The sequence below is a fragment of the Plasmodium inui genome, assembly GCF_000524495.1.
Source record: "Plasmodium inui San Antonio 1 unplaced genomic scaffold supercont1.133, whole genome shotgun sequence".
In the NCBI taxonomy this organism is placed as follows: Eukaryota; Apicomplexa; class Aconoidasida; order Haemosporida; family Plasmodiidae; genus Plasmodium; species Plasmodium inui.
The window spans coordinates 5680-17489 of record NW_008481967.1 but is presented as its reverse complement, the minus strand read 5'-3'; the positions used below and the strand labels follow the sequence as shown (position 1 = coordinate 17489).

Below are 11810 nucleotides of genomic sequence, written 5' to 3'. Positions count from 1 at the left end.
TCACTTACTGTATTGATAGTTATTTTTTAGTAGAAGCTAAAATCAAAGAATTATAAAGGCCAATTCATTTTGATACGTAAGATCCGTTATCATCACTCCCTAAAGCTTCATCACGACCAAATAACGAACCCACAGCCAGCCCCTAATCCTAAGGCGTACAGAAAGAGCAGACTTGAGGATACATGTGAAAGCTACACCTACACACATTAGCCAAGATCAATTCAGTCGTCAGGATCACATTCAAGAGGTAAAGAAGGAGGAGTAGCGATTGAAACAGGAAAATTACGGATCGGAGCCAGCTAGCATATCTCGGCAGTCCTACAATTAAAACCCCCCCCCAAAAGGTCCGTCTTGGATGAAAGGAAAGAGACACTGACCTAAGGCAGGCTAAATATGAAACAGAGCCATAACAACTAAGGAATAAGCTCTAACGGCTAAAAGCTGAGAAATAAGAGGGGTTACCTATACCCACTGCCCAGAGGTGTGAGTCAAATGAGGGAGCTAAACAAAACTACACCAAACAGGTTATAGAAGGAAAAGAAGAAACAAATTAAGGCCTTAAGGCAAATAAAGAAACCGTAGGGAAACATGCCTAGAGGTAGAACAACCGAATCAGCACCAAAACATTAAGCCGAAGAATTATGACAGCCACTAATAGAAGGCGAGAAAAGAGGAGAACGGACCATAAGACGAAGCCTAGCACGCAAAGTATGAACAATAAGGCTTCCCACGTGTATAATAAATGGTGACGCGTAAATATTAGGGGAGGAAGGGTAAATTCGCGGCAGGAAAAACGCAATAGAGAAGAATCAGCGTAACAACTACAGAATACATCCTAGAGATAAACCATGACAAGTAAATAATAGAGGGACAACACTAAACTGCAAGTCAGAAGCTTTAACCCATCCCCAATAGGGGAAAAGCCAAGCGGCCTATGAAATCTCATCACCAACAACATCTCTGAAAGAATAAAGCCAGACACCTCGTCCCTAAACTCTAACTGCGAGATACTACAATCTCCTCGATGACCCCTAGACAACAGATGCAAGGAAGTCATCCCTAAAGAGTGGAGCCTTTAACGAGATCACTAAAAAATGAAACCTAACAGATAACACCAAAACAAGATCTAACACCCAAGCTGCAGCTCCCTGATCAATACAAAGGAAAAATAAAAAACCTCCAACTAGAAAGGACAAATAGGAAATGAGAACAAAATCAAGAAACTGAAGCGAATCCCCCCCTCCTCCTCCCTCACTCCAACCTAACTCCCCACTGAGCAATAACGAAGCCCCCACAAAGCTCCAAATCAAAACAGATGACCAAAAAGGAACAAAAAATAATCAATACCAGGGAACGACGAAACCCTAGCCGAGAGTCTATAAAATCTAGATCCCTGAAAGCGCCTCTCTGACAACTGGAAAAAGACCCATGCATGTAGTCCCTAGATCTAGATGCTTTAACTCCCAAAGATAGAAATTAAACACAAAAATCCGAGAGAAACCCAGGCCTTCCGGGTTGAGCTCCACAAGAATACACTTCAGCCAAGAAAGAAAATACAAAGGATGAATCAAAAGAACCCTCCCTAGGTCCTAAGCCTAACCCGGGAAACCCCAGTCCTAAAAAACAAGAAGGACACCAAAAGGACGATTGAGATGAAGATTAAGGACTGAAAACAAAAACTAAGGCCCAAATTCGTCACAACACTCCCATCACGCAAACAGCAGGCAATATAACAGCGGAGAAACTTCCCCAGATCCTGGGCCATGACAAGTAGGAACTAACCCATAAAATGTGAATCTTATAATCTGGAACCAAAAAGATACAAGACTCTTCAAGAACGAATGACTCGTGAAAAGTCAATAAGAAACCGTAAAACCTAATCCCTGGACCCTGACCCCCTGAACGATGAAGTGAAGTCACAACCCCTTAACTTCCAACAACTAGCAAATGGAGCAAAGGGCCTGAGACAGAAACTTAAGCCCAGCGCCGTAACAGATAAAACGTACCAACAAACCCTGAACGATCAACCCTACCCCTAAAACGTGGCGCCAGCCCCTAGGACCTGAAGAATAGTGCATGGCTCTTAGAGCCTATCAATAAGCCGTACCTCCTGGAACCTGAGGGGAGGATCTAATAAGGACAAACTGAGCAATAACAACTAAGCCCAAAGCCCTAATACCTAAGGGATAGACCATAAACCATAAAAAGTAATAAGTAACCCATCCACCTGAAACAACAGATACCTCCTGGACACTAGAGCTGACTCCTGAAGCCTAATCCCTAGCAACTGAGTCCTAAACCCTGAACCTTAAAACATAAAACAGAATCCCTAGGACCTGAAACATGGACACTAGACCCTGAAGACTAAAGCTAAACCCTGGACCCTAAATCGTAACCATAATGCCTGAACCGTGAGCCCTGAACCCTAAACCCTGAACCCTAAACCTAAACCCTAAACCCTAACCCCTGAACCCTAAAGCCTGAACACCTAAAACACTGAAACCTAAGCCCAAACCCCTGAACCCTAAACCCTGAACCCTAAACCCAAAACCCTGAACCCTAAACCCGAACAATGAACCCTAAACCCTGAACCCTTAACCCTAAACCTAAACCCTTAACCCTAAACCTAAACCCTGAACCCTAAACCCTAAACCTAACCCTAAACCCTAAACCCTGAACCCTAAACCCTAAACCCTGAACCCTAAAACCTGACCCCTAAACCTAAACCCTGATCCCCGACCCCTGAACCTGAAACCGGATCCTTAAGTCTAACCTCGAACACCTGTACCCTTAACCTTCAAGGCCTCCTTACCTCTCACGTACTTCAGTCCCTGTCATCGTCTTTCCCTACTCAGAATTCCTGAAGCCCAACCTTCAAACTCCAACCTTTCATCCGCAATCCTACCCCCCTAACACATAACGCGTAACCCTGAACTCATAACGTCGTACTGCCCCTCCCACCGACGGCTTCCTGCCATCAGGTCTCGGAACCTAAACGCCATTACCTCGAACCAGAATTGGATGTGCCTGGCTCCCTGTGGTGGGCCCCGGGCGGGCCCGACCCGTTATTCGCCCGAGCTTGTAGCTCCTGCCCGGTCGAGCTGGCGTCCATTGAGACAGACTCTAGACGCCACTGGCGCTGTGGGAGATGTGTTAGAGTACTTTCAGATTCCTCATGAGTTCCCGCTGGGGTCAGACCCTTCACTCATGGACTCTAATCTACTTCGATTTGACCATAGGTTACATTTCGGGTGGTTGCTTGGGTTTGTTGGCGTCTGTCCTTGAAAGGCTTGGGTTTCCGAAAATACACCCGATATAAACCATAAATACCCCCCAGGGCCAGAAGAATTCCCATAATTCCCCCCAGAATACCGCCAATACCCTCAGTGGACTTTGAGGGGTTAAGGGATGGGGTTGGATACGCTGAGGGAGTCTTTCCTTCTACGTTCAAGGTCTGTTCCTTCTCATCTCCAGCTTGTCCTTTTGAAACCTCAAATTCCTCGGAGGAAGGCCCTCTGAAACTGAGGAGTTTCTCCTCTTGCGGTTCAGACGGCCCTGTCTGACTTGGCTCCTGCTCCTCAGTTGTTTCGTCATGGCCCCCTACTGGGATTGGTACTTTTGTCGCTTCGGTGGTTGATCTCACTCGGGAGTGCTGCGATTGGAGTGTTGATCCTTGAGTCGCTGGGGGCAGGCTTCTTGAGTGTCTTGGCTCCCTTAAGTGAACGCTTAAGCTGTTGGAGTTCGGCCCGTACACGGTCTGTGTTTCCTTTGCTTGGTTATGAGCGGCGTTCATCCCACCCGCTATCTTCTCCGCCGTTTCGTTATTTCTCCTCTGCTGTTCCGCTTTGCGCTTTGCGACTTGGTCTTCAGTATCCTCTGTCACCAGTGTTAATTTACTCAGCCCCGACTCTTCATCAGAATCTTCTGATACCACTTTTGCCATCGTTTTGTTCCAGATATTGATCCTTGGTTGATCAGTTTCGCCTGTTCCTCCCCCACAACTAAAGATGCTCTTGTTTAGTGTACAGCTTCCGAGCTTCTCCAGATCCCAACCATTTGTATTTATAAGTCCTGTTAAGTCATAAGGAGGTTTGTGGTTTCCGCAGGTTATCAACCCATAATAGATAGTCAACAGTAGCCCGATTGACCCATAGGGGCTTAGAGGGTCCTGGGAGTTGGGTCCGACTAGGCTTAGGAATTGTTCTAGTGATTTAACATGGATTCCCTGAATTTCTTTAGTAGTTTTTGGCAAGTTAATCTTCACGGTATTCCAGACTTCTCCGCAGAGTGCCTGACTATTCTTTTGTTGGTTTCTGCCACCAACTTGGTAACCTATTAATGCCCTTATCACACAGGTCACTGCCAAAAACATAGCTTGTCCGGTAGTATTTTGGTTCCACGGTGAGACTACCCCCTTGTTGAGAGCCTCTGCCCAATTTTGGTTGCTCCACAACTGAAGCCAATTCCCCCCTGCCCTCACCTTTATTTGTTTTATTTCTAAAGCTTTGGAGATGATACAGCTCAGAAGTCCTCTCCACTCGACGCCGGAGGATCCTCCCCCCAATAACTCTTTCACGACTTGATGTTCCTCACGGGTGAGTTCTGCCCATTGGTGGCTGGTTTTGAGCTTCGTCAACATCACCCCCCACTTGCCCAAAACCCCCCCTACGGCCTCGGCCTTGCCTGAGAAATTGGGGAGGCAATATGCCCCTTCCTCCCACTGACATCCCCTCCCGCCAGGTCCCTGGTTCGGGAATGTCCAGTGCTCTAACTCGTCTTTAAGTCTTACTGGCCATATATTTTGATCTGCATCCATTCTCAGGAATCTTTGGGTACTTCATTCAAAGATTTTCCTTCGTAGTCAGCTGTGTTGGGGCTCCCCTTCGCTGGGCGACTTAGGTTACTCTGTCTCTGACCTCTTTGAATCTAGTTTAGACTTAGGCGTGGGGCTGCCGCGTGTTCGTCTATCCGTGCTGGAACTTTTCTAACCCTTCAGTCTGGTTGGGGGGCTCCTTCTTCCTTTGGTTCAGGCTTACGTGCCCTAGACCCTATTTAGACTAAACGGCTGCCTGGGTCGGGGCCGAACAGTGGTCAGGTCGTAGGCTTGAAGGCTTCTGCCTTCCCTGGATTAAGTGGATATTCTCCACAGCTCCGTCATTGCTTCTGAGCCCTCCCTCCGCTCTCCAGTGTCAGAATTGCCCCTGATTCCTTGCTTTGAGCTTTAGTCCTCTTAATGTTGACAGAAGTCCTTTACGAGCCCTGGGGTGTAGACCCTGCATCTTCGTCCTTCCGGTTACGTTCATAGAGTGACGTCCTGCTTCGCCAGAGTTCCTGCCGCCCCGACATCTGTCCTTTGTTCGCTCCTAGCTTACATTACCTCACCTGTTTTGCAATTCGGGCATGTTAGGGACCCTTGAGCAACTTGTAGCTCTCGTCTTTCTCCCTAAGCCCCCTTCGTAACCTCCTGTCCCGAGAGGTTTAGTTCCTCTCTATCCCTACTCCCCTTTAACTATCCGTCAACTCCTAATTATCTTCAGATCGCCTCCCACTCTCCTCGTTGGGGAGTGACTCCTTCGTGATCTTATTTTCGCCATTCGTTCTACATATTGGGTCCCTCCTCTGTGGTTTAGATATTTCCTCCCCCCTTGCGGAACCCTTTTTTTTTCTACTTCCTCTCTTCGCGTCTAGTTGGTTAGCCACTTCCCTATTAGGAGTTCACGATCCTCTAATCCATTCCTCAGATACTCACTGTCCCCTGTCACCTCCGACTCCGTCCTTATTAATACTCTTCCTTTCGGCTCTTTCCATCGGTTCATCCGGTTGCCATATAGGCTTTCTGGACCCCACTTCCGCAATCTTGTCTGGTGGTTAGGCTTTGGCCTGTGGTCCCTGATTTGTCTTGCCCGTTAAATTCCCCACTCAGTGCTCTAGTTGAGGGGAGTGTGGACCACTTTTATCGAGCTGAGCAGCTTCCCTTTCACTTATTCACTCTTTCTTGTGCAGGATAAAGATATGGGACTGAAAGTTCCAGTCGGTCCTTTGTTGTTTTGCGAAACGCTGTTGGCCCTCTAGCCCCACTTTTCTCTTTGGGTAACTTCGGCTTACACCTCCTCTTTGCTTCTTCAGTTAATCATATCCACCCAGAGTGACGTGTGGGATTTCCCTGGTTAAGCTTCGTCCCCCGACGCTCTTGGCTTCCTTTGTTTTGTTAATCTACTGGGCCGTCAGGTTGGACTTATTTCTACTGTGCTCGGTTCTCCATAGTGCTTCTACTTTCAGATACTCCCCGATGTCTTCCTGTGGCTGGGATTTACCTCGATTACTTTACCAGACGTCCTCAATTGACCCTAATGATGACGATCTCTGAAGATGATTCCTATTCGTCCTCTTGATCATGGCTAAATCACTTGGCTCTTCGGGAAGGTTGAGTTGATGGACCTCGTCCTTCTCTTTAACGTGGTTTCCCCGTTGGCTGCTTTAGGTCATGTTCTCTGTCCCCTCCTGACGCTTGTCCTCTCGGATCCATCTTCCTAATTGTTTATTGCTTGTCAGTACCTACTCCGACCATCCTTCCTCCTGCTAGTTAGCGGGTCTCTTTCAGGATGGAGGGCTCCCCTTGTTTCTCGTCCTAGCATCCCTTAGCAAATTTGGCTGCTCGTCTGTCGGTTTTATTTCTATTACTCTGTTCCCTCCTTCAGAAATTCAGACGTAATGTTTCGGGAGATTGGGGGGGACTCTTTCTCACCTTCTTTAACTGGTTGGATAATGTATTGGAGTTCCCTTTCCTCTTCGTTGTTCACTCTTATCCGAGTTGTCCCACGTTAATTTTTCCCTGTAGGACTCTCATCTCTGCGGTCTGAGATTCTCATCATCCATTTCCTTCTGCTCTTGGTGGTCCTGTACGAACTGTCAGCTCCTGGGCATCTCTTCTCGGATTTTTCGTTACTCAACCCCTACCCTCACTGCCCCTTCGGCCCGTTGTCTAGCTCTACTATACTTCGTTGTCACTTTCAGGGGGGGGCTTCTTGTCCAGTCACATTTGATTGCTTGGCCTGAATGGTACCCTCTTGGACCTGCTCAGATCGGTTAGTGTTTCGCTCCATCTATCTAAACTACTCTACTAACACTCTCTGTCGTCTTATTCCTGTTTGTTGATCCTCGGATCGGAGGGGACTCCTCCGAGGTTGTCCTTCTCATTCAGGACTATCTGACTCGGGGTAGTCCCTCCTTTGATGTTGCCTGCTCGTCCGTCTCTCTGTCTTACTGAGTCTTTCGAGTCCTATTCCTTCGGCTTAAGTTTCTTGCTGAATCTCTGATCCTTCTTCCTGGAGGAATTTTCGATCGGAGGCTCCCTAGTGAGGTCTGGTTCTGGATGGTCACTTTCCAGTTGGAGGTCCACATAAGGTTCTCGTTTTCTCCTCTACCTGTTTCTGTTGACATTTTTCACCCTTAGGCTAGCTCCAATGTGTTCCTTTTCGTCAGGATTTTCCTTTCGGGGCCTTAATCCCAGGTAGGTTCTCTCTCCTTATACTTGGTTGGCCCGTGGCGGCGTCGTTGATGGGTTGTTCTTGGAGGCTACTCTTGACTTGCTTTTATGTTCCTTCGAAGATGGCCCCCCCGGATTCCCGCAGGGCGAGTGGTCCCCAGTAGCCTCTTCTTTCTTGATCCTACCTATAACTCCTGCGGGTTCCGATTCCTTGTCGTGTCATCTACTAGCATGTTTAGAGTGAACTTTCACTCAGTATGGAGCTTGTTGTGTTAATTCAGTCCCTTTCAGCCTTTATTGCATTCTTATCACTGGGGATAGCCATCCCACGCTATACTCTCCCCCACTGGAGCCTGCACGTTGAAGCTCCTTAGCTGGGGAGCTGGGGGGACTACATCTGACTTCATCAAGATAAGATCATTCATTAATTCTCCCGTCTACTTATGGGCTCGGTGTAATTCTTCTTATTTGCCTTAACTCTATCACGTCGTCTTTTAATCCGCTTCTCTGCCTCCCAGGGAACGTCTACCCCTTTCGTTCATCTTTCTTTTACTGAGTGCCGCTTCTTTCTTCTTGTCCCTTGGCTTCAGTTGCTCAGTCTCGATTTTTCCCGTCAGGGTCCGCTTAATTCATTTATGCGCCCCTTGTCAGTCCCTCACTTCACTCTGATCTTATTCTCCTGCTTATATCTCCCTTGAGGTCCACGTTTCGCTGTCCTCTTTGAATATTGGATCCAGCCGCTTTTGGCATGTTGGTCTCTGTTTCCTTATTCTGAAGTTGAGACTCTTCTGTACCTTCCGGAAATGGGAAGTCGTCTCGGGTGGGGTCGAGCGAATGGCATCAGTGAACTCTTTTGAGGGATCCCGTGTTCTCCTTGGCTGGTCTTTAGTTATCCCGCTTCTGGCGCTCTTCTTGGGGGGGTTAGGTGTTAGGTCTAGCTTCTTGTCTGGGCTCTGTGCGTCGAGGCCGTTGATGTTCCCCTGGTTTTTAGTCGTCTCAGCTGTGAAAAGGAGGGTACAGAACTGGCTCTGTTGGGGTTATCCCTGCCATTTTTCTGTCTAGACTTGATTTCTATCCTACCTTTCGCTTGTTCGATCAACTCTTTTCGGCGGTAGCTGCTCTGCTGTTAGAATCTGAGGTTCCTCTAACATGCCTTTTCCTTGGGTTCTATTAGCTGTTATCTGCTTCTTTTCCTTTTGTCCGGAGCCTTCTGTCACGTTCTTGATGATTTACCCTGAGAGCCTCTTCAGTCTCTGACCTGATCTCAGAATTTTTATTTGTCCGGGAGGCTAGTGGTCCATTGGCTTGTGGCATCGACTCTTTGAAGTTTTTGCTTGGCTTTTGTTGTCTTCTTGGTACTAGCTTGGGACGGCACTGTTCTACCTATTTGGGTATCTTGCCGTACTTAAGTTTACTTACTTGTTTTTCCTTGTTCTTTACTCCGGGCTCTTGTGTTATTCATGGTCCTTTGTGGACTTATGCCCTCCTTCTCCCTTTTGGGTTCTGTCCTTTTACAATCTCGACGATATTAATCATTTGGATAGTTTCGTTAAATTGCTGGGTGATACTTTAGTCAAGATCAGTCTGGTATTAGTCGTTGTTCAGTCTCCTGCTCTTGTTAGGATTGGTGGACTTTTCCTCCTTCTCTCGCTTCGGACTGACCTAATCTTGTCGGCTCAACTCTTGGGAGTGGGGTTGGTTTTTCTTCTTTAACTTATAAGATGTTATCCTTGGACTCCCTGGGGAATTAATCGAAGTCCTAGGTTCGGTTCGCGTGGTGCTTGATATTTTTGATTCTCCAGGCTTCTTTTTAGCGAATTTATGGTTCTCAGTCTTTTCCACTCCTAGTGGTTTTCTATATATACTGGATAGAACTTGGTCTGCTGTGTTTCTGCCACCTATGACCGGTTCCTTCCTCCTAGCATCCGCGATTTTTATCGGTCTTCTTTTCTCCATATGCCTTGGTCCCTCTATTCCGCCTCCCTAGGAGGCCCCATAACTGATTGATGTTGCCCTTGAGTTTTCTTCTGGCTTGGTATCTACCACCACCTTATGTTGTTGTCTTTAGAAGGTGGGTGCCTCTTATTTATCTGCTCTTGATGTTAAGGTTGCCATGACCTGGTCTTAGTTTTTATATATCAAACAATCCGGTCAGGTTCTCACTTGTCCCATAGGAATTATTAATCTGCTGTCAAGAGGCTCCTCCTAAGAATTTATTGGCGGGTCGGTTGGCTCCTGTTGCTGAAGCCCTTCTTAAAAGTGCTGTTAAGAAAGGTTCTGTTCCTACCTGACTATCAGATTCACCTGAGGAATTTCTATATATGACCTTTTATATGCGGCGTCTTATTACGAGGAAATAAAAAGAGGTAAGGACTAAAGATTTGGCTTAGACGATTTCTTATAATTTATACGGGATGTGCCTGGAATTTATTCTGATTAGATCTTCTGTAGATTTCACCATCATTCCACAATTACTCTTTCCGTAACTTAATTACATGATCTTGTTGTGGAGGGAATTTTCGTCTGGGTCTAGGGACTAACTGAAATCTAATCCTGATTAGGATAGAACACTAAGCAGTTTCTTCTTATTATCTATTAACTTTAGAACTCTACTAATTATTAATGTACATTCAAATCATATAATACTTAGGTGTTGTTAGACACATTATTTTTTTGGGATGTTCATTATAGTACTTCTCTTCTGTTTTACCTTAATCTGCTTAATGTTTCTATTATAGATCGGGGTTTCCATAATATGAGTTATATACCCTCATATCCTCTGATAAATAATTAATTAGACCTTCTATAATGATTTCTCTATTTAATACAGTGGGAATCATAGGAAATATATCATGAGATCCTTATTTTTTGGACTAGAAAACGACGTATAATTGTAGAGCGTGTTTCTCCTCATTCTTGGTTCTTAAATATTAGCCGAACGAGAGAAAGGAATAAACAAATAATCGGAATAAATCCAATCATTCACTATGCCGATAAAATCTTCTTGGATTTCTGTTATATTAGCCTGTTCCTGTTAATCAATCGTAAAGAATAAGGGTTCTTGTATGTAATATACTCTTTTGTTGATTCCCTAAGGTTAATATGACAGAACAAGATCGAAAGCTGAGATGAAATAGGAAATGAATCATTCCTTAATACGTGTAAGAAATAAATAAAACAATTGTATACTCTCGTAATATGCCCAGACTTAGGTTTTAGCTTAATCCATAGAGATGTTAATTCTTAAGGAGATGATATATTTCTTAGGACTAGGAATTTAGTGATAGAGAAGAATACTCTTATCACATTAATTACACTCTGGAGGGATCATTCCTGTGAGACAGTGACGGAATCATAAGGATCTGTAGTGATCAAGGTTGCTCTTTATAGTTATTTTGATAAAGTGAGGTGGGGAAAATCTTTCACATCGTCCAGATCACAACTAAATCAGTCTGCCGTTGTAGGCTGCCAGATATATAGATTGTAGCTGCTCATACTATTCCAACCTAGATGCTGCTATGCTTTCGGCGGGAGTTTCAAATATTTTTTACAGGATTGTTTTGGAATAAGACTTGATACAATTCATAAATGGTACCACAGAAGGGGTTCAGTAGTGCTCTTAATAAAGCGCGCGAATATTAAAGTCCTGTCAACTCACCTATGATCCTTAACTTTCGAAGTTTTCGCGGATATGACTAATTCCATATTCTTTGGCTTCAGAATAATTCTACGTTGCTGGAATAGAAGAATACATTCGGTTTCATACGCAGCTTGGAGGCTGTCAACCTATACTGTAGTGTACGCTTAGTTGTCTTTGATGAAGACTCTCAATTTAAAGTATGATAGTCTGGATTCTTGATTAAATTTAGTGAAATACGAATTTCAGTTGTGAATAATTCCTTAAAAAAACATATGTTCAGCTCACATTCCAATCTTCGCACCTCTTCTAAATGTAGTCTCACGTCTGAAGATGCACTTCCTTCTTCCTGTATTCGTCTATGGGGGCGCTCAAGGCTTATGGGTAGGCTCCCCACCTTTATATTTTCCTCTACATTCTGCCCGTTTCCTGTTGTCTATATTCTTCCCTAGGTTTCATTCTATTTAAGAATAACGGTTACTTTCTCCTTTCTCGATTTTGAGTCAAACCCGTCCTTTTTAAATTCATATATAATTTCCTTCTCGGGGCATATTTTTTTCTAACAGGATGGGTTACGCGCGATTCTTATGTCATGAACCGTGGATTTATATATAACACTCTGGCGCAACTTATCCACACATTACATGAGTAAAAGGGCGGCTTATTGCTTTTATTCATTCTCAATGA

At 45.1% G+C, this 11810-nt stretch overlaps 2 protein-coding genes across 2 annotated transcripts; both read right to left on the bottom strand.

Annotated features, from left to right (window-relative positions):
- Positions 1 to 3214: 3214 nt before the first annotated feature.
- On the bottom strand, positions 3215 to 4816 carry C922_05682 (hypothetical protein; the record flags this gene model as incomplete). Its single annotated transcript, XM_008821253.1, has 1 exon — positions 3215 to 4816. The coding sequence occupies one exon, from the start codon at positions 4814 to 4816 to the stop codon at positions 3215 to 3217; it is 1602 nt and encodes a 533-aa protein (XP_008819475.1).
- A 3353-nt stretch (positions 4817 to 8169) lies between these two features.
- C922_05681 (hypothetical protein) lies at positions 8170 to 8800 on the bottom strand (the record flags this gene model as incomplete). Its single annotated transcript, XM_008821252.1, has 2 exons — positions 8170 to 8486; positions 8704 to 8800. 2 exons carry the CDS (start codon positions 8798 to 8800, stop codon positions 8170 to 8172), a joined length of 414 nt encoding a protein of 137 aa, XP_008819474.1.
- Positions 8801 to 11810: the final 3010 nt, after the last annotated feature.